Below are 22,855 nucleotides of genomic sequence, written 5' to 3'. Positions count from 1 at the left end.
GTTGAGCACCCCGACAAAGCAGATAGTGACACCCAGAACATTTAATACAACCCGAGTATCGACTGTGTTGCCTTCTTTAGCAGATGTGGTTTTTTTTGGTGGAGCGCAGAAAAGCTCCCAAAATAAGTACAACATATCTATACTGTAGTGAAGTACAATAATACAGAATAAAAATCTGGGGAAAGTCCCAGTTTACGCACGTACATGGGGTCAAACGTAGACTCGCTTGGGTAAGTGTCAGTAGTCAGAAGTTTCTCGCTTTAAAATCCTCCCTGGTGTGACGATTTCCACAGCTCACGCAAATAAAGACAGTAACACATAGCGTGGCATGTAGATCATAATATATTAAGCCAGTATCATGTCCCACTGACATTTGGTAGAATAGCTACAAGACACTTACCAAAGCGTGTTTCCATTTGACCCCATGTGCACAGACTGGGACTTTGTCACGTATTTTTATTGTTTATTATTGTACTATAGATATATATTTTATTAACTTATTTTGGCTACTCGTCTGTGCTCCACCAACACAAAGGAAACCACAAGCACAAAGAGAGAACCTGAATCAACTAGAGGGACAAGGGAAGATTAACTTGTTTTGCTTTATTTAACGCCCTTTTTTAAAAGTACAATCCAACCGGCTGTCAAATCCTCCTGCACAATCCCAAACTGTATAATCCCCTCTGCCGTTGGGTTTAAACAAGTGAGAAAGGGACAGTTGAAACGGAAAGATTTCCTTTGACAAGTGCTCACACAAAGGGATATTGTATTTGCTGTACTGCTGTAGAAGTGTAGCCCCCTGCAAAACTTCCCTTAGGCTGAGGTCCCGCTGCATCCGGCGGCACGCGCGCCACTCACCAGCCCCTTACCCCCTCCCTAGTCGGCCCCAGTCCCTCCTCGCTCCCTCGCTCGCTGCGCACTGTGACGCGTCAGCCAGCAGGGGATGCAACAGGATTGTGTTCCCGAGCGGCGACGCGTCTCGTGGTGCGCCAGGGAACCAATCAGAGGATGTCTAAACTCTGTGGGCAGGATTAATAGTTAAAGCATCCACAAAACGTCTTACATACATGCCATAGAAGATAAGTTGCACTTTATCTTTCAACCAGATTGTTTTAATTCCACTAGTTTATATTCCTGCTAACGTGGTTTTGTTATGTGTCCGTCATTACACAAGTAAAAAGTCTCAAGCAGCCTATTAATACCGAGCCCACCTGGACTGTTTCGGCCACGCCCCCTCCCCGTCAAGGCCGCGCATGCCCGGCTAGTTTTGGCCACGCCCCCCGCGCCGAAATAAGGAACCTGCAGATCGCGGTGACGCGCCTTGCACGCACCGCCAGGACGCAAGGTGAGCGCGCTGGCGAGTGCAGAGGGGCTTTAGCCTTTGTATGTCAGCCCTGGTAGCTGCAGGCAGTGCCAGGGTTAAACAGTCCTCACAAGGCTAGACATTAAAGTAAGTCCCTTATATGTTTCCAAATTGTTGCACTCTTAGGCACATGTTTGGCCCTGTGGTTCTATGAAAGGTACTGGAGGGTCACATGTTTAGGAGATGCCCAGTGGCTACATCTATTCTGACCAGTTACTGGGGCAGAGAATTATCCACTCACTAAGTATAAAGGTGGGGACCCACCCTTTTGTTTCTCAGACCTCCAGGGGGATGCAAGATCTCCATAACCCATAACATCAAGTCCCCGGACTCCAACTACTCCCAGGGAGGTCTCCAGGCTGTCCTAGCCATGTGGGGCAGGTAAAGAAACAGCATCCCTTTGATTGTTTTCCAGTCTAGGGCAAGTTCCCAGTGTTAGTGGGGCCTTAGGAACCAAGGAATCAGCAAGACTAGCCTACAGTAGAGGTGGTTCCCTATCTAGGTTACTAGAGGGGTCTAAGCCAGGAGGTTCAGGGTTCAATCCCCTGATTAGTCCTGGGTAGGCAAAAAAGCTCTAGGGGAAGGTGAGCACTAGCATACGGAGGCTGAAATCCAGAGTTCCCATACTAAGAAAACCTGTTCTGTTGACATGCCTTTTTGTATTCTAATAAAGATACGTTATAAAGTTCCTGGCGCCCTTTTCTATTATTAACTCTATTAATTATTAGTTTTACAAGCTGGCACGAACTCACCATCAACCCCCGAGATTAACAAGGTAACCGCTGAGCTACTACACCCACTTGAGCAGGTCTAAACCCTGTCCAAGCCACAGAGACTGTTTATATCCCTCCATTTTTCCCTGTACACCCTATCCCTCAGGTCCGGGGGAGGGTGGGGGTAGGGGGTTGGAAGGGCATTACAGAAGAAAAGTAAAATTTGTGATAAACATTTTCTATTTCCCTACTAATTCTTTATATAGCAGTGCAGATATTGGGAAATAATCCAAACGCTCTCTTTGTGAGGTTGTGACAAAATAGATACTCCACATGTAGATCCAGTTTGTAATGTCTTCTAGTAAATACAAATATCGCTTGTGATGATAGGGGCAATGAGGCTCTTATACTAAAGGTGACGTCCGGCCATTGCCCACCGTCTGAATATACAGGGTTGCCCTATATATGCATCTTATCATGGCTCATCTGGTCAAACTAAGCTGTGACAATGTATATATGTGAACCTGTATTACATGTAAAATGTATCTACGCTTGTGAAATTGTATTTCTTTGTTCCCTGGGCATACTAGGCTGGTAATACACTCACCCATCCTACACACCCAGGGATCCGGGTTTAGCTGGTTACACGACGGGGTTGAGGACAAAGGAGAGTGGGGATTGGCTGGCCTCCTATCTGGGGGCGTTGGTCCGATAAGCAGAGCCATTGTCTGCACCAGACAAATGGAGGCACCTATCTCATCCAGAGATAGTAAACCGCCATTCAGAACATGGGCAGGCAGGCGCTGTTCTCTTTGGCTGCTTTGTAATTCCTACCATCCTTGCCTCGGCCTCTCCCCCCACCCCCCAGATTGGCCAAGACAGGCAAGCCTTCGCATTGTGATTGGCCCCACACACAGCATCCGCGTTGGGATTGGTCACCACCCATCCTCCATGATTTCCATGGATACGGGAATCTAGAAAAGGGGCGGACGATCTCGATTCCACAGACCTTGCTGATCCTAGCGTGCGGACGGACTAAACGGTGTGCTCTGAGGTTGTGCCCGACACCCGAAGCCGCCTTCTATTGCGAGGGAGATTTAAACTTGCTTGCCTACAAATTGCAAGCAGCGCTGCCTGGAGTCCCAGAAACCCCACAGGTGTGGGGAAGTCATTTCAGTGGCACCAGGCACATAAGATTACTAAAATACCCCCTGTATGGTTATGGAAGTTGTGAATATAGCTATGTTTGGACTTTGTGCTGCGTCTGCTGGCTCCGGACAGAATAAACTCCCTTTATTTGAGCTCAGTGTTCTGTATGGCGCTTGATCCCGTGGACAAGTTCTGCTCTCCCGTGACACCTCTCTGACAGGTCTGCGACCCTGCTTTTCACCATTATCTCTTGGCATACAATGCTTCCATTGCAGCCAGGGATTCTGGGAAATGCCATGCAAATGAGCACTCCGTGTCTTTTAAAATTAGTGACAAAAGGCTGACAACTAATTAACATTCATACACAATCACTGGACTCTCTGGACCCTTCTCAGTCCATTATTCCAAAGTTGCTATCATTGGGTGTATTTTGTTTTTAGTAGCAAGTAGAGCATTTTCCAGATCACTGTAAAACCTGTAACATGAGAGATTAGCTGACACTTCCCTCTCCCTTAAGGAACACGGTGTATAAAAGCCTATCTCCTTAAAGTGTTATCTTCTTACTGTGTAATACCCCATGGCTCCCACAATATGAATGTAAACTAAATATTGAAGAGAAATGGTTTCAATTAAGGAGAAAAGACACTAACCCTGTTTTCACAGTCATTGTCCCAGTATAGAAGTTTCCATCCCAGGACATTTTAGTGCATTACTTCCTGGACACACGTACCATAATTGAACCTACTTACGAAAGTTCCGACTGCAGATCAGAATGTTTCTATTAAGCCCAGCTGTACAAAACAGACAACCCATTGGTTGACATCCCCATGGGGACGTATAAGATTCCCCATCCTCATATTGTTCAAAGTGTAGCAAAGTCACGTTGTGCAAGATTATTTCCTTTTATTTTGCTTTGAAAAGGTACAGCTTCTACTATATACAAAACGTAGACACAGTCACATATTTACTGTCATTTACCAACAGCAAGAAATTCTGTTTTTATATCCACTCATTTTTAATACACAAGGGGGAGGGGTGTGTATTATGTAACAATAAGGTGCCTTAGCAAGTTGCTCCAGGATATTGTTCTGCCCCAAAGTTATGTCCAAAACATCCTATATAAGGATTAACCAAAGGACTTCACTTTAATTTTGTACTGTATTTGACAATAAATACATGCTACTTTTATGTAGGCTCAACGTTTGACTGTTTTGGGCGGCTTCTTGTGGTTGTACATGTCTATGTGAGGGTTAGCTCATTCTGATTAGTTTTTTTCTAAACATATATCCCGCATTGTACCGAATTCTAGTCCATTCCTACCCTGCGTTACATAGGCGAGGTTGAAAAGACAAGTTCAACCTATGTTAAAATTTAGTCAACTGGGATCCTCATTCAATATTTGTATTTCTATTGATCCAGAGAAAGAAAAATAAATTCTTTCCCAACCCCAGTAATGGCAATAATCCTTCGGTTTCATTTATTTGGTATATCCCTGTATACCTTTCCTTTCTAAAAAAAAAAAAAAAAAAATCGGTCTAACCTTAATGCTTTTTTTTTTTTTTTTTAAATCGGCTCTATGTATACCTTCTGTCACCATTCGGATTTTGTAAAAGAAAATCAGCTTTTCTTAAAGAATATAATGTTTCGCTGTGAGGATTGTGACCATTGACCAAGTGCAGAAATTAGCCGTTTGTGAGGGAGCGCAAAACCATGCTTGTGTGCAACACCGATATGGGTGCTGGACTGCAGGAATATTGTAGCCGTAGAAACTGCAAAATGATTAACAAAGCTATTACATAATGATACGTTTGCTTTCCTCTCTGTTCACGGGAAGTCCTCAGAAGACTAAAACAGCAATTATTCATTGATTGACAGCACATTCAACAGTATTGTTGCAATTGGCAGATTGGGAGGAGGGAGGAAAGAAGAAGCCTATGTGAACCTGATTCCTGAGGCGATTTTTTGGCTGAGGTGGGGGGTTAGTGATAGATCATGTTTTTGATTTTGCCTAAAAAGACTAGAAATGCTGCAGAAATGTAGATTATGGGAAGGAGAGACTTCTCATCGTAAATAGCTTGTCCCTGATTCCAGCAAGTGCAGAGAGCGGTGGTGGATGGTGAGGCTGGTTCAGCTCAGTACTCTTGGTCAATGAACTTGGCAATGGTGCTCAGCTGGATGTTGGATGTTCCCTCATAGATAGTACCTAGAACACAACATATTACTTTAAAACACAGCCAGGAACATTCATCAACACTTTGGAGCCTTACTAATCAAAACCCATACACAAATCAGTGCTCCCAACACTTCCACACACTAAATCCAGATACAGTCCCCAATAACTCTCCTCTACACCGTACATCTCCAAATGGTATAAGAGCACATTGTGGTGACCATGCCATCCTTTTTTCAATAGCTCCCAGACATCACCCTACCAACCCCAAAATAACAGAAGAATGAGCACTCACCCCTTCCCTTAATGAGAAAATAAAATAAAATATCAAAATACATTAAAAAGTAAGTTTAATTAAATTGCCACATATGCATATAAAAACCCCAAAAAGGTAATGTTACCTCTACATATAGAAAATACTTAATCCCCAGAAAAAAAAAAATATATATATAAAAAAAAAAAAAGGCGCAGTCAAAATACAAACTGGAGTAGGAGCCAAAATGCAAATGCTTCAAAAGAAAAGTTTCTATTAAAGTGCAATATCATTTCAAAAGCCAAGTTGACACCATCACTGATGCATGTAGCAGGGAGCACTGGAGCTACAGGCCCACAGACCATTCAGTCATACTTATTAGATTGACACAATCTTGGTCATGCTCCTATATTAATGTGTTTACACGTCCCATCTGATAAATTAGTGAGTCTTTTTCCAATGATGCATAAAAATGCGATACAAATGGAGAACCCGTTTTTTCCCCCCTGATGCGTTTGTAGAAAAATGCACATTGTTTAGCTAGTCGATGATTTACATTTTCCTCGGTAGATGTCAGCATCAGAAAACCGTCATGCATTCCACATTATCGGCCCCGGCACTGTATGCATTAGAGATTTAGTGTTGTGTCTATTTGTACACTTGGATTGAGTTTAATGTTTTGCCAGGCTGCCTTCAGTTGCGAGATGCCTAAAATACACAGCACCAGAATCGGTGAGTGCAATCCCGGAAGCCCAGGTTTTGGGTGGGATGAAACCGCCTGTCTGTATCGGAGATGCAGGTTATGCAGGAGCTCGGAGAAGCTAAGAACTTTGCTGTCAGAGCTAGATTAAGACCCTCTGTGGCCCCTAAGCACCAAGACTTTGACATTCCTCGCACATATCGTAATGGCAACATGGCGCCATGTGATGTTGCGGTGTAATCTGTCGGGTTGCCATGATAATTTGACGCTGCAGGAGGAGAGTCGCTCCAGAGAAGGCAAGAGAACCCCCACATACATACAAAAGCCCCCTTTCACACAATAACCCCCTCCCCCAATACACACTCTTACCTCCCTTGTTGTGAGGAGGCCTCCAGTGCAAACGCTGATCCACTAGCTTGGCCCAACTTCCAGTGCGCGGGGGTGGTGCTCAAGTGAAGGCCCAGCCGGCCTCTACCCTTATGTGGCGGGCTGGGTCTTCACTTGAACACCACCCCCACTTGAAGTTGGGCCCGCCCAGAAGTCAGCCCTGTGCAGGTAGCACAGCACCAGTTAATTACGTGCACCAATGGGGCATGTGCTTAATGGGTAATCCGGCCCTGTTTGCAGTGACAACAACAACAACTTCACTCCAGGCGTGTGTGATGAAAGTTATGCTTAACGCAGTCACCAGTGTGATTCTGACAACACTTCATAACTGATGGATATGGCAACACCAATGACAATAAAGATGGCGATTACAGCCTATGCCAGCCAGGAATTAATTGATCTCCAAATCGGCAGTATACAGTGTTCCATCTACTTTGAGCAGATATCGAAGGCTCTTCACATTGTGCACGTATGTGAACTTGATTAGCCAACAGGCGGGACACCACAAAGACACGCTATTTTCACAGTAATAATAAGCTCCATCCACCCCCAGTGGCAAGACAAATAAATACACCTTGAGTAGTGTGGATGCTTAAAATAGTATGACCGAGACCGATACAAATGTGGAATGAAGGCCAATTTTCTAAAGTGATTACAGATTTGCAGTGGAAAATAAACACGACTGACTAAATAACAAATATCTACATATGCATGAGAAACTGTTAAATCATGTTCTGCATTTCATTTCTCCTTCTCTGTCATCACATTCACATGTCCCAGACAGGTCTGCAACCCTGCTTTTCTCCATTATCTTAGCATATTCCAATTGTCTGTCTATCCTGATATCCTCCCCTGCTGTGTATTTAGTTCTATTTAGGTAAAAACATATTCCAATTGTCTGTCTGTAAATCATCCCCCTACTGTCTTAATTTAATTCAGCTTTCACACTTGTGCAAGACAACACCCACCTTAAAAAAACCATTTGCTTTAACTACCCCCACATGTGCTAATTAAGTTTGTTGTGCCAACCAGGAGACTTTCTAAAAGTATATAAGTAAACTCATAACAGCCACTGCTGCTTGCAGCCATGCATGTAAGCAGATATGCTTTTAAGTAGAAATGTTTCAAGTAGAATATGAAGTTTAAAAAGGAAGTTCAAAAAGAAGTGGAAAAGTGGACATCACCTACTGCTTCTGATTCCTGCTTTTGATCTACGTTGGAAAAGAGGATATCTATCTAAGACTGCACATCTCAACACTCAACTATTGCTGTGATGCCGCCTTTATTTTTTATATTTGCTGCAACCTCACTTATTTTCAAATTATGCACTTCCTTCCACCAGTCTCCTTATGTTTCTAACTCTATTCATATATCTCCATCTCTCCTTTCTGCCCCACTTCTCAGTTCACATGAACTCCTTTCTTACCTGCGTCCTCTGACACCACACAGCTACACATCCTGCACTAAAACACACCCCTACAAATCATCCTCACACATTCTCTTTCTTTCCATGCTTCTGGGGATATCTCTCCCAATCCTGGTCCCTGCCTTATTTCTACTTGCTCTCGTCCTCGCCTTCCACATGCAACTTCTACTCCTGCTGGTGTAAACCCCTCCAACCTCATACCCATTCCATGCCACCCTCCCTCCTCTCTCCCTTTCTCCTGTGCCCTTTGGAATGCTCGCTCCCTCTCTAACAAGTTCCTCTCTGTGCATGACTTCTTTCTCTCTCACTCCCTGCTTCTCTTTGCTATAACTGAGACCTGGCTCACTCAGTCTGACTCTGCTCTGGAAGCTGCCTTTCTTTCTCCCACACTCCGCGCCCTGATGGCAGGGGTGGAGGTGTGGGGCTCCTGCTCTCCTCTCTCTGCCGTTACCGAACTCTTCCTATTCCCCCCTCTCTTGCTTTTCCCTCCTTTGAGGTTCACACTGTCCAGATCTTCTCTCCTCTCCCTGTCCACGTGGCTGTCATCTATCGCCCACCTACCTCTACTCATCCCCCCTCTGCCTTTCTCTCTCACTTTGAATCCTGGCTCTCTCTTTCTCTCCTCAGACTCCCCTGTTCTTCTCCTTGGGGACTTCAATTGCCACATTGATGACCCCTCTCTCCCTTGGGCCTCCCGCTTTCTTTCTCTAACCTCTTCTTTTGGCCTGCAACAGTGGACTGCAGCCAGCACCCACAAGGATGGCCACTACTTAGACCTGGTTTTCACTAAAAACTTCTCTCTCTCTGATTTTTCCATTTCCCCTTTTCCTCTCTCTGACCATCACCTCATTCTCTCTATCTCGCTTCTCCACCTCCATCTACCACCCGGTTCTGCAGAAACCTGCACTCTATTCACTTACCTGACTGAGTCCACGTTACACTCCTCCCTCTCCTCTCTAAGCTCTGCTACAGACCCTGACAACCTGGTCAGGAACTACAACTCTGCCTTGTCCTCCTCTCTTGATCTACATGCCCCGCTTTCTCTCTGCCGCACTCGCCCTTTTAACCCTAGACCCTGGTTAAATTCCCAGACGCGCATGCTGCGTTCCTCCACTCGTTCCTCTGAACGCCTCTGGAGGAAATCTCATACTCTCGCAGACTTGCGTCACTACAAATTTATGCTATCCTGTTTCAACTCTGCCCTCTCGCAAGCTAAACAAGCCTACTTTTCTTCACTAATCAACATGCACAAGTCTAACCCACGCCGACTGTTCTCTGTCTTTGATACTCTACTCAAACCACCCTCAGCGGCTTCTCCTTCTTCCATCTCTGCTCAGGACTTTGCTGACTATTTTAAGGAAAAGGTGGAATCCATACGTCAGAACATCCCCTCTGTTTCTTCCTCCCATCCTCCCATTCTACACCTCTTCCTAACTCTCCTCCTGCCTTCCTTGACTCTTTTTCCACTGTCTTAGAGGAGGATGTGTCGCTGTTGATCTCCTCTTCTCCCTCTACCACTTGCCCTCATTCCCTCCCATCTCCTACAACCTCTTGCTCCTTCTATAATCCCTACGCTCACACACATTTTTAACTCCTCCCTCTGCTCTGGAACCTTTCCATCCTCCTTCAAACATGCAACAGTCATACCATTACTCAAAAACAGCAAGCTTGACCCTACCTGTCTTTCTAACTATCGACCTGTCTCCCTCCTGCCTTTTGCCTCTAAACTCCTTGAACGTCTTGTATTCTCTCGCTTCTCTCCTAGACCCTCTACAATCTGGCTTCCGCACTGCTCACTCCACGGGAACAGTCCTCACTAAAATAACTGACGACCTCCATGCTGCCAAAGACAGAGGTCATTACACTCTGCTCATATTACTCGACCTCTCTGCAGCATTTGACACCGTGGACCACCCTCTTCTCCTTCACATTCTCCATACTCTTGGCATTCGGAACAAAGCTCTATCCTGGATCTCATCCTACCTCTCCCATCGTACTTTCAGTGTCTCTTCTGCTAACACCTCCTGCTCCTCCTCTATTGATCTCTCTGTGGGGGTACCCCAGGGATCTGTCCTGGGACCCCTTCTCTTTTCTCTGTACACACTCTCTCTAGGTGACCTAATAACATCTTTTGGGTTTAATTATCACCTCTATGCTGACGACACACAAATATATTTCTCAACACCTGACCTTACACCTGCTGTACAAACCAAAGTTTCTGAATGTCTCTCTGCTATATCATCCTGGATGGCCCTCCGCCGCCTTAAACTCAACATGGCTAAAACAGAGCTCCTCATACTTCCTCCCAAACCTGGCCCTACTACCTCCTTCCACATTACTGTTGGAACTACGATCATTCAACCAGTAGCCCAAGCACGCTGCCTTGGGGTCACACTCGACTCCTCTCACATTCGCCCCTCACATTCAAAACATTTCTAAAACCTGTCGCTTTTTCCTCCGCAATATAACAAAGATACGTCCTTTCCTCTGTTGCTCGACTGCTAAAACTCTGACTCAGGCCCTCATTCTCTCCCGTCTTGATTACTGTAACCTCCTGCTGTCCGGCCTTCCTGCCTCTCACCTGTCTCCCTTACAATCTATCCTAAACGCTGCTGCCAGAATCACTCCACTCTTTCCTAGATCTGTCTCAGCATCTCCCCTCATGAAATCCCTGTCCTGGCTTCCGATCAAATCCCGCATCTCACACTCCATTCTTCTCCTCACTTTTAAAGCTTTACACTCTTCTGCCCCTCCTTACATCTCAGCCCTAATTTCTCGTTATGCACCATCCAGACTCTTGCGTTCTTCTCAAGGATGTCTTCTTTCTACCCCCTTTGTATCTAAAGCCCTCTCCCGCCTTAAACCTTTTTCACTGACTGCCCCTCACCTCTGGAATGCCCTTCCCCTCAGTACCCGACTACCACCCTCTCTATCCACCTTTAAGACCCACCTTAAGACACACTTGCTTAAAGACGCATATGAATAGATCTGTGGATATTCTGAACACATGATACATAAAGCTTGGCCCCCTGCAGATGCACTTACCAGAACTCCCTCCTACTGTCTCTGTACGTTCTCCCTACCTACCAATTAGACTGTAAGCTCCTCGGAGCAGGGACTCCTCTTCCTTAATGTCTAAAGCACTCATTCCCATGATCTGTTATTTATTTGATTACCACATGTATTACTGCTGTGAAGCGCTATGTACATTAATGGTGCTATACAAATAAAGACATACAATACATACAGCGCTTCCACTGCAGCCAGGGATTCTGGGAAATGACATGCAAAAGAGCATACTGTCAAAAAGCAGGGATGCAGACCTGTCAGACGTGTGAATGTGCTCACAAGTGAGATTTGTATTTGCTGTATTCTGTACAGTGGAGGGTTTGGCAATTTTTGCACCCACCTTAACTTAAGATTTTGTTTACATAACGACACAAGATACACATGATTATGGGACGAAATAATTACTGCTGAAGGGGCCTGTAGTGGAGATTGACTTACCTGTGCTCACCGATACAAGTTTACACAATATCACTGATGCATGTAAAATGGTATTGCACTTTAATGCTTAGGCCCTTTGGCGGCTTTGTATTTACTGCACCGTACGCATTTCTTTTAAAAATTTTATTCTTGGAATTATTTTCTTTATGTATCAGGGTATTATCTTCTAACATTTTGGGTTTATATGCAGTGGCGGCAATTGAATGGAATTTATAATTTCACAGATTTTATAATTAATTTTATAATTTCCACATATTTGATTTTTTTTTCCTCGTTAAGGGAGGCAGTGTTACATGGGCCAATAGGAAGCCGCACCAATGACGTCATGGCTTCCTATTGGCCCAGAGCGCTCTGAACTGCAGACATATTGTTAACCCTGGTAGCCGAGGAGAGAAAGCTACCGGCGCCTAATTCGCAGGTTAAGCATGGAGTGGTTTTTTTTTTATAGTTAAAATATATATTTTTTTGTTACAAGACCACTCCCCCCCCCAACCACCCCATCAATATCTTTATCACCGTAAATCCACACTCCAGAAACCCTCCAATTTCTACTTTGGATGCACCCATACTGCACCAACTCCCAATACATCCAGCTACAGGTAAAGCACCATTTCTTACCGATCTTGGCATCTCTATAGTATTTTTCAATCGGGTAATCTTTGGTGAATCCGACTCCGCCCATCCATTCTATACATTTACTGGTGGTCAGCGAGGCTACCTATAGAGAACAAGCACAGCCAGGCGAATAGCACGAGTAGTTGGATTTGGGCCTAATGTAATAATAATATGGTAACTAGAAAGAGAAGTGCTGTGCATTGTGGTCAGGCGATTTGCTCACACTTTAGTGCCATGATCAGATTAACTACTAGTTGATATTTATACTGAAAGTATCTCTTACTTATCCAACAGCTTTGAGTTCCCTAAACCGCTCTCTTTTGTTTATAGAAAACCTATACTTATAAAATAGGTTGACACTGAGCTCTACAGCTTGTACCTTATGCACAAAAATGTCACATTATCAGGGTGGTACAATAAGTGTTCCTCAGTAATACAAACCTGCAAACAAGTGTTAAAACTTTTCAGACTTCTCACTAATTGAGGGATCTGGGGTATCTTACACACTACCAGAATGTGATGAAATGCAGGGGTGGCCAACTCCAATCCTCAAGGGCCACCAACAGTTCAGGTTTTCAGGATATCCCCGCTTCAGCACAGGCGGCCCAATCAGTGGCTCATCTCTGACTGAGCCCCCCTCCCCCCATGGAGCACCCCTGGACACTGCATATGGATGCTTGGTCCTACATGCTTTACATTTCTCAGTATCCCTTTCATCCATTTATTTCCCTGTGTTTATTTACCATTCCCTCTGCCATTCTCGCTCACTCTACCTCGTCTGCTTTAGATTCTCTTGGATTTTACATCGGTGTTAAACTCATGGAATATTTAGTACATCAGTATTGCTTGATCTGATGGAGAGAAGAACTCTTGCAAATTTGTCCGATAATAATCAACTGCTAATCCAAATAAAAAAAAGGTTATCACCTAATTCTAAAATACTCATTTATTCTGCACGAATATGGCTACTTCTATCTAATTCACCAATTGACACCAATGATTCATCCTAATCTAACCAGTATAAAGGTCACAAAGGCTCTTCACTTACTCACACCAAAAGCACAAGTTTCACAGCAATAACCCATCTCCGAGTTACTGTGCTAAGGTCTCCGTCTTCCCACTCAACGCCAAGCCCTTTGCCCCAAAGTCTGCTTGGTCATTGAATAGAATGTAGGAATGCCCAATATGCCCCCGTTACCTCCGAGGAGAAGTATTTGGCCATGCACGCTTCCTTTTTAAAGGGTCTTCCTGCTTCTTGCAGCCTGGCCGCATTGTAAGTTAACAGTCGTGTAGCTTCCAGCTGGGTAGCCACTTGTGAGATCTGATGCTGCATACTCTACAGAAAGAAGAAGGGCGGGGTAAGAAATGGTCTGAGAAAAATATACACAACCAGTCCTGTAATCAATAAATACAGTACACTAAATACTGCCAAGTGTATGCATAAAGTACAACACACTGCCAGCAAGGTATGTACACGAATGTAGGGTTTTGCATACAGTGTGTTTTCAAATGAGACTGCAAGCTGTGTTGCGAGTGTCTGTAAGGTTCCTTGTGTTAATACACACCTGAAAATCAAAAATCCTCTTCCCAAACTGCATCCTCTGCTTGGTGTATGGAATAGTCTGATCAAAACACCCCTGGGCCAAGCCCAACATCTGCAATCAAGCAAAGGAGATGTGTGCTGAGCGATGTCAGAGGGGAAGAATCAAGGTGAAAGCAAAGGGCTCGGATAAAACATTCCTATGCTAATACATTGCAGAAATGACAGGAGGAGGTACAATATTAAATGATGGCAGAAGGGATAGACTTGTGGTAAACGCACTGACTTTGGAAGGGGGAGCTTTAAAAAACAAGGTATCGGTGCCAGTTCCTTGAGGCTTTGCCATACACAATGTATCCCCATACATTTCAAGAAATAGATTAATCAGCTTTATAGGTTTGGGTTCTGTTGTATCCGTGTTACCCTATAGCACTACGTATATTAAAACGAAATGAGAAGAAAAAAAATTAACTCATTAAGTTAATCCAGCAGTGTGGTTTAGGTCATAGACAGCAAAAGCATATTTAAGTGCATAGTGTTCCCTTCACCTGTGCAGAGATCCCAATCCGTCCCTCGTTCAGCATTCCTATGGCATATTTATAGCCATGTCCCACCTGTCCCAATACACTGGACTCTGGGACCTGCAGGAGAAAATGCAAACTGAGTACTGTACACTGCTGCAACTCTAAGGCAACAGCACAAGGGCCTCCTCGTTTTAAAGATGGGCCAGTTTATCTGTGTATTACACAACCAATGAACCTCCCACGCTCAAAGAAGGCTCAACTCTACAGATAAGCAAACTTTGGATCCAGCGCCTTCCATACATAATGCATGTGAGCCATGCCAGCCAGCTCTACAAGTAGTTTCCCTGGTTCACCACATCTCAGCTGTGAACACTTCCATACCTTGACATTCTCAAAGGACAGGGAGCAAGTGGAAGATGCTCTCAGTCCCAGCTTATCCTCCTTCTTGCCTATGCGAAACCCTTCAGTTTCCTTGGGGACGATGAAACACGTGATGCCCTTGTATCCCTGATATTTAAAAGAAAGCAAGTTAGTTAAACCTGAAGCACAATGTGTGGCTTCTAAGGCTGGATATGAAACCCACTAGTGTGTACTTAATACCAACACAATCACCCCACCCTTTCCCTCACAAGGAGACATCTGCTAGTATTCCTCAGCATTGTCATTAAGGGTACAAGATGTGTGCCAGATTCTTCATTTGAAAACAATTCTGCTGATTAAATGCACATTATACAATTTCTAAGATAAATATTTAGCAGCTGGCTTATGTACCAACATCAAAACCGCTGTTTGTGGAACTTATAAAATCTGTTAATCATTTAAATTTACAAAAACCTTTAAAAGTAGTTTCCTTTGCTGATGCAGACGATGTAAGCAGACTTCCTGTTCAGCGCTAGGGAACTATTCAACGTATTATATGCATTTTGTTTGGTTGACCTCTTTCAAACATCTAAATGCACTGCCAGCGCCAAGATAAAGCCATCTTAAGAAAAGTTTGGTTAAAGCAACAATACTACTTCCCTCCCCTTTCATTTCTTCGTTATTGTTATATGTAAAGCATGTGACAATGTATAAATTCTACATTCTTACCCAAGATGGCAATCGTTTGGTGCACCTGTTCTAATTCTGTACAAATCCTGATTGTGTGCCTAACTAAATGGCCGTCTAACTTTGTGCTACAGTCAGTGAAATGCGGCAGCTGATATGAAACATAATATTACTAAGTGTAACATGTTGTTACAGCTTCTAAAGTAAGGCTGTGTGTAAAGTGGCTGCGCGCGCGACCTGCCGCGCACCTGACACCGCCACTTAGGTCCGCGGCGACAGGGAGGCGTGGCTGTGACAGCACGCGAGCGGTTCGCCCTCATTGGCTGAGCCGAGGACGTGACCCGGCCGTCGCGCGGTCAAGACAAAATTCTTCGTCTTCTCCAGAATTGGTCGCACGCACTATGGGCGGCATCATGAGGGTACATACATTTGTTCCGGAGGAGCGCAGTGCGCACACCATCACTATAATCACAGCCTAATAGTCTGCTATTTGGAACACAGCACCTGATCTGTTTGCGATACTTAGTTGCCACAGGGCAGAGATCAAAAAAGGTGCATGTCGGAGCTTGTTTCACGAGAGAAAGTGGATGGGACTTTCCAAATGGTTGCTGTAGCAACCACAGGATGATCAGTACATAAAATAAAATAAAAATATGTCTCCAATTTTAGTTATTTAATGTATTGAATGGTCACTTCCAACCTCCAGGAAGACATCTGTTTCTTTCCTCTGTGTTAGTATTGTATGTGATTTGGTTTTACCGAGCTTACATTTTTGTTATGCAACTTTATATAAAACAAATTAAGGATAATTGAAGAATGGACACCAAAACAATATTAGAGTAAATGGTGCATTTTGTAACATATAATATTTCTCTAGAAATTACATTTTCATTTTGCGTCATTGTCAAAATATTGGAGTTGGTCTGTGTGTCTGCCAGATGGATTTCCAAGTGTTACACAAAATAATTTTGTTTTAGTAAATAGAATTATAATTAGTCCTGCATACATGTGTATGTAACTAGTAAGGGTACAAATTAGATCTACTGGCTTGGTGTATTTACATGCTCTGGTGAACAATGTCATGTATTGTGATTAAATAAATGAAAGGTAAATAAATTTGCCTTCAAAATTAAACTGAACATCTGAGCTGTTAAAAACACAACCATTAAATATGGCATTAGTTTATTAAAAAAAAAAAAAAAAAAGAGAGAAGAGGATTTTCCCATTTTAAGATGTTAATTTTAAGCGGTTAATTTTAAGCTGTTAATTTCCTGTACCACAGCTCCTTTAAAACACGTCTTTACTTTCAAATAAACCACAATACAACAATGAAGCCAAATTGATATTTTGAAAGCTTTTTTTATATATTGGATTCTAAATCTATGAAGAACTGTTACGATGGGTCTCTAAAGATCATAAAAACCTTTAACAAATGGACATACGTATCTGGGAAGCAGCAGCCACACATCAGGCTGACGGAAGCCCCCTGGTATTAGAGAGGAACAAGAGAAGGGCTTAACTCACCGCGGAGGCGTCTGCGTTTGCCATCACAAGGAACACTCCAGCCTGCTCGGAGTTACTGATCCACATCTTGGAGCCGTTGATGACGTAATAATCCTTCTGCTTCTCCGCGCTCGTCCTCAGCGAGAAAGCGTCGCTGCCGGACTCTGCCTCAGACAGGCAGAAACTGCCCACCTGGGTTAGGCAGAAGTAGGGTATGTTTCGGAGCTTTGTATATGGAGAAATTCGTACAAAACTAGTAGGGTATATAGCAAGGCAGGAGAGAGGCAAGGGTGGCGTAATGCTACACTACGATCTATTGATATTCACAATCTATAAGGCTGGGTTTGTAGGATCGATTTAAAGTCTGTGTTTAAGGTACATATATTAACAAATGGAGAAGCTAAAATGTAGGATTGAAGCAGGCGGACTCCGGAGCTGAATTCCATTCATTTCAGTTCCGAGGACCAACTGCTTTGCCGAGATACTTACCTCTGAAGGGGGTGCCGGTATCGCTCTGTTTTTAAAAGCTTGTGCCACGTGGGCCAATAGGAAGCGACACCGGGTGATGACCTCACGGCATCCTACTGGCCTGTCGGGTGTGGGAGTTTTGAAAAGCGGCCATTACACGATTCCTATTAGCAGAGCGGTTACCAGCACCCCCCATGGAGGTCTGTATGTCAACAATCAGGGGGTCCCCGGGGTTGAAATTAAGGAGCTTCAGCTCCAGAGACTACCTGCTTCAATCCTATCTTTAAAAAAAAAAAAAATGCTCCCACTTGGATTGCTTCTTTAAGGGAGAATAGTGTCTGTATGTTGAGGTTTGTTTTGAGGGTGGCTTGGTGTTTGGACAACAGCAACTGATGCAGGACGGGATTACTATGCGCTAGCGAGCCCTCACCATGTCTCTACACAGCCGAGGGAGATAAGTTTCCTTCTGTGCCTCCGTCCCCAAGCGATGGAACAAGGCGTTGATGAGCGTGTTCTGGATGTCACACAGAACGGACACAGATGGGTCTACCTTCGCCAGTTCCTCAATCACCAGAATGGAGGAAAAGAAAGAAGCACCAGTGCCCCCATATTGCTGATCCACCTCTATGCCCATGAGCTGAAGGGGAGAGAAGGCAGACAACACAAGTCTATGCGACTACTTGCACAAACCCCGTCTCACACGAACATGAGAGCATTCAGCAGAAGGCAATGTGTACTAAACCGTTAAAGTTAAATAATATTCATTGTTCACTGCATTTTGATGAAGAATGTGCTGAGGTTTTACTTTAACAATACTCTGCCTTCTCACACAGATCATATAGCCAGCAATACAGACCCCAAGCTCAAACAGCCCCTGGATCACAGAGTCCTCCATTTTCGAGTTGGCGTCCATGCTTTTTACCAGTGGGGCGATCCGCTCCTGTGCAAATTTTTGGACTGTGGACGAGGAAGACAAAACATAGGACAGTGGTTGGTGTTTTCTTGTGATAGAAGTATAGCAGAGCTCCGCCATACCATGTATACACAGGAACAGCACTGTGCTATTGCCAGGCTTTATTCGCGTGGAATGAGAGATCTGGTGCAGGAAAGGATTGTTTTAAGCCAATTGTTTAGGAACATTGTTTAGCATGGACACCTTGGTCACGGAGTTTAAATAAGAACCCTCGTGCAAATACACCATCTTGTTCATACTAACTCCATATAAACATGTCATCTAAAGAAAATATCCTGAAAAACAAAAAGCAGTGAGACAGCAGTCATTTTATATATATATATATATATATATATATATATATATATATATATATATATATATATATATATATATATATATATATATATATATATATATATATATATATATATATATATATATACACGGAAAGCAGATTAAGATAGCGGGGATGTGCGTCGCAATGTGGGGGAAGAGAAAGAGAAAGAGAAAGAGAGAGAGAGAGACACATTGTGGGGGAAGAGAGAGAGAGCTGTGCGTCGCATTGTGGGGAAGAGAGAGAGTAGTGCGTCGCAATGTGGGGAAGAGAGAGAGCTGTTCTGTAGCAATGTGGGGGGAGAGAGAGCTGTGCGTCGCAATGTGGGGGAAGAGAGAGAGAGCTGTGCGTAGCAATGTGGGGGAAGAGAGAGAGAGCTGTGCGTCGCAATGTGGGGGAAGAGAGAGAGCTGTGCGTCGCAATGTGGGGAAGAGAGAGAGCTGTGCGTCGCAATGTGGGGGAGAGAGAGAGCCGTGCGTCGCAATGTGGGGGAAGAGAGAGAGCTGTGCGTCTTACATTGAGAAAAGAACCGTGTGAAAAACCTGTGCATCTTATAGTGTGGGGCATTCGCTTCTTACCCATGTCTTTCATCATGATCTCCTCCTCTGTGAAGGTCTCCAGCGGAGCATACACCATGCCTTCTCTGGGGGGCTGGACCAGTGCATCCACTTTGGAAGATTTGCATCTAAGCGGCAGGGCTTGAGTAGTGGCCAAACACCGCGGGATCCATCTTCCCAGCATCTGAGCAAAGGCAAGAGAGTTAGGTGAGCACTGAAATACCCAGCGATTTATACACTGCACATAAAAAAGTATGATGGGACGGGAACCTGGGTAACCTTTTCCTTTCATAATGCATTGAATTATTAGAAAATTCAGGAAATTACTGAATTATCTCACTTGTTGTCCTGTCACCTGTAAAGTTACGTTGAACATTTTTGTTGCAATAAGCAGACGTTACCCACCTATATTGCGTAAAATATTAAATCTTGGAGCACCATAATCTTTATGACTTCAACAGTCTCCTCTTCCTTTCTTGGTGGACTCGCATCTTAAAATATATGGTGTTGTCCCGGAACAAAAACGAATAAAACTGCAATAATGCTTGGGAAAAAAAAATACTAAAAATCTAACTCGGAGGAAGAAAGTAATAAGCCAGGTGATCCTTGGTTTCTGGAGAAATTGTATTATTTAGGTCTTTTACCTTTTTCAAATATGAGATTGGGCAGCTGCCCGCCTGTTAGCCAACTATTAAACATAACTTCATAGGTTGCTACAACCAATTGTCTCATCAGGTGCGTCCAAGCCATTTTAAGATCCCCAAAATACTGGGATATTGGAGGTGAATACAGTATCTCCTGAACCAGGAAGCCCCATGGTGTAAAGACAGTAGTAATACTAAATCTAGAGTCAGTCAGCACTACTAATATACATATATAGAAAATAAAAAGTTGTGCACGCAGGTCTGAGGGTCTCCCTAAACCAACGCCAGATATAAAGTTAAAAAAAAGAAAGAGTACTGCAGCATTCATAAGCAGCTGCTTATTAAGGTCAAACAGAAAGCAGTTTAAAGCAAAGAGAGAATAAATCTGATTAAGCAGAGCATGCTAAACAGGGTATTGTCAGAAGGCAAATACCCAGACAAATACTTCCCCAGGAGGACTGGGGAAAAGGCCAAGAAACACACTCATCTAGATATTACAAAACATGTAAACAACACAAAGTGCAAAAGAGTGCTACATAATGCCAGAAGGCAAAATCACAAAACAAAAAAAAATAAATAAAAGGGGGGAAAAATAAAATAAAAAAAACACAGTCCAAAGTCAAGGGGGCGGCTAAGTCTTGGGCACTTAGCCCTTGGCCAGTTCTCACAAAAATGTGGTACTTCCCTTCAAGAGGCAAAGAGAGTCCTGTAGCTTCAATGTACAGGTAATGCAGGAAAGATTCAAAGGTCATCTCATCTGCATTGCATCACCATACTATTTTATATGCTGGATAGTAATGTGATCCAATGCAGAGCAGCTGATGAGATGACCTTTGGATCTTTCCTGCATTACCTTTTTACAGAGTGTATTCTTATATTGCATTATAGCTACGGGACTCTTTTTACCTCTTGAAGTACTGTACAGGTAGTCCTCACTATCCAACTTTTCACTTTACAATGAGTGGCATATCCAACGCTTTACAATGCAACCCTATAGGCCGTTTTTCGACGCCGGAATAAGTTATACAACTCCTGAATGTGTTATCCAACGCTCACCGCCACGGATTAACATGGGACTCACTTTACAACGGTTTCACTATCTAACGCTACGTCCAGAACGGATTCCGTTGTATAACCGAGGACACCCTGTACCACGTTTTTGTGGAAATGGGCCAAGAAGGGCTAAGTGCCTGAGGCGTAGCCGCCCCCCTTGTCTTTAGACTGTTTTTCCTTTGTGATTTTGCCTTGTGTAGCATTTTGTTTGCACTTTGTGTTGTTTACAGGTTTTATACTATGTAGATTAGTGTTTTTGTCCCCTTGGTCCCATTTCCCAGTCCTCCTGGGTATACCCCTCTCTGGGGGAGTATTTGTCCGAGTAGTCAGTTGCCTTTGGACAATACCCTGTTTACCATGTTCTGCTTCAGGGGTGCACACATTTTTGCCCTGCACACTCTCACCCACTGCTCACGTCCCCACTTACCTTGTCTCAAGCACTAAATAACGCCGCGGACAACGTGATGTCACATGACCTTTGACATCACATTGCTGGGGTGAGGTCCCCCGGCATTTCATTTAGATGCTTTGGGGAAGAACGCAGGGCGTCTGTAAGCGCCGCACCCCCCCCCCCCCCCAAAAAAAAAAATCTCACATAGCTGCTCTGCTTAATCCGATGTATTCTCTCTTTGCATTAAACTGCTTTCCATTTGACCTTAATTGGTGTTATAACTGTTTATCAGGGCTGCAGGTACTTTTACTTTTGCAGCATTTATACTGAGAGACCTCACCTCCTCCAATTCAAACAAATAAAACATGAGTAAAAAAAATAAAATAATAATACATTTCTGTTTTAATGCATCTTTTTTTTTTATAACTCAGATTTTTATTGAAGTTTACCATCATACAGCAACATATAATTGACTTCCAATGAGGTAACAATATTATATCGTAAAACTTACATTGAACAAAGTACAAATCACGAAAACAAAAAAAGAAAGAGAGAGAGAATCCGTCTGTCCTCCTCTCAGTTCTCTACTTGTTCCTAAATGGAATGATTTTAACTGCTTAAATAATTATCTTTCGTTTTAACTGCTTAAATAAGATACACAATTGAATGTAATAATAGCAATAGGACATGTCCCACATTCCCTGCAGTACTGTGTTATTATATGGTGCACAGAGACCAGTTTTTGGGGTCATTAAAACTTGGTAACTGTGGGATGGTTGTTATTATTCCCCCCAACCCCAACCCCAACCCCAACCCCAACCCCAACCCCAACCCCAACCCCAACCCCAACCTAACGCCCATGTGCCCTCGCTGTCAGGCCTCATCCTACTCACCTTCACTCTACCACATAGAACACCAGCCATGGGAGATGCAGGGTTTCTCTTTATCTAGCGAGAGCAGTGACCGGAAATGAGATTAAGGTTTGCGTCTCCAACCTCGATCCAGAACAGTTGCCATGTTACTCCACCCAATCAGGAACGGAAGTAGTGGGAATACAAGAACGTGGCGTTATTATAGGACATGGCATGAGGTTGTTTACTTAAGTAAACCATTAATGGAGCATCGTTAGCAGAAATGATACGAAGTAATAGATTAATAAGAAAAATGTAAAAAAAACCTGCTATTATGCTGGGTGTAGTAAAATGGCGTTACCAGCAGGTCATTTTGATGAGGGGAGTTATTGGTTATGTCGTGCAGTGGTAATACAAGGCAGTTACGAAAAAAGACAGACATAAAGGCAGCTGGGATGTGTTGTTATGTGTCAGTTTGTATTAATTAGTTACAACCAATTGGCTGTCAAGAACCTCATCAAATAATGTGTTTGTGAAGAAATCAAAAAATTAAATTATGATGTTTTTCTTTTTTTTTTAATCTGCAACTGATTGAAACTCAAGTCTCTAACTACACGGATATTGTTTAAACCCCCTTTTCCCACAAAGAAAGATATCTGGTCATTCTCTCCCTATAACTAGTGTATGAATACAAGTAATTATTAT

The 22,855-nt window shown here is 43.5% G+C and overlaps 1 protein-coding gene across 1 annotated transcript; it reads right to left on the bottom strand.

The window, feature by feature from the left end:
• Positions 1–4,108: 4,108 nt before the first annotated feature.
• On the bottom strand, positions 4,109–22,726 carry ACADSB (acyl-CoA dehydrogenase short/branched chain). The gene is made up of 11 exons (XM_075612149.1): positions 22,193–22,726; positions 19,233–19,395; positions 18,222–18,322; positions 17,796–18,002; positions 16,919–17,089; positions 14,729–14,854; positions 14,372–14,464; positions 13,849–13,938; positions 13,482–13,619; positions 12,287–12,386; positions 4,109–5,428 (listed from the first exon to the last, which is right to left on the bottom strand). The coding sequence occupies exons 1-11, from the start codon at positions 22,220–22,222 to the stop codon at positions 5,358–5,360; spliced, it is 1,290 nt and encodes a 429-aa protein (XP_075468264.1). The 5' UTR covers positions 22,223–22,726; the 3' UTR covers positions 4,109–5,357.
• Between the last annotated feature and the right edge of the window lie 129 nt (positions 22,727–22,855).

The sequence above is a fragment of the Ascaphus truei genome, chromosome 8, assembly GCF_040206685.1.
Source record: "Ascaphus truei isolate aAscTru1 chromosome 8, aAscTru1.hap1, whole genome shotgun sequence".
NCBI classification, from domain to species: Eukaryota; Metazoa; Chordata; class Amphibia; order Anura; family Ascaphidae; genus Ascaphus; species Ascaphus truei.
The sequence above is the reverse complement of the archived record's forward strand: the minus strand, read 5'-3'. Positions and strand labels throughout refer to the sequence as shown.

Excerpts from the sequence above, each read along its gene's own strand:
- ACADSB (XM_075612149.1), bottom strand. The coding sequence starts at position 22,222 with ATGGCTGGTGTTCTATGTGGTAGAGTGAAG. Across the intron at positions 13,620-13,848 it reads AGAGGATTTTTGATTTTCAG|AGTATGCAGCATCAGATCTC; the intron begins GTGTGTATTAAC and ends TTCTTTCTGTAG. Across the intron at positions 5,429-12,286 it reads CTATAGAGATGCCAAGATCG|GTACTATCTATGAGGGAACA; the intron begins GTAAGAAATGGT and ends GTTGTGTTCTAG.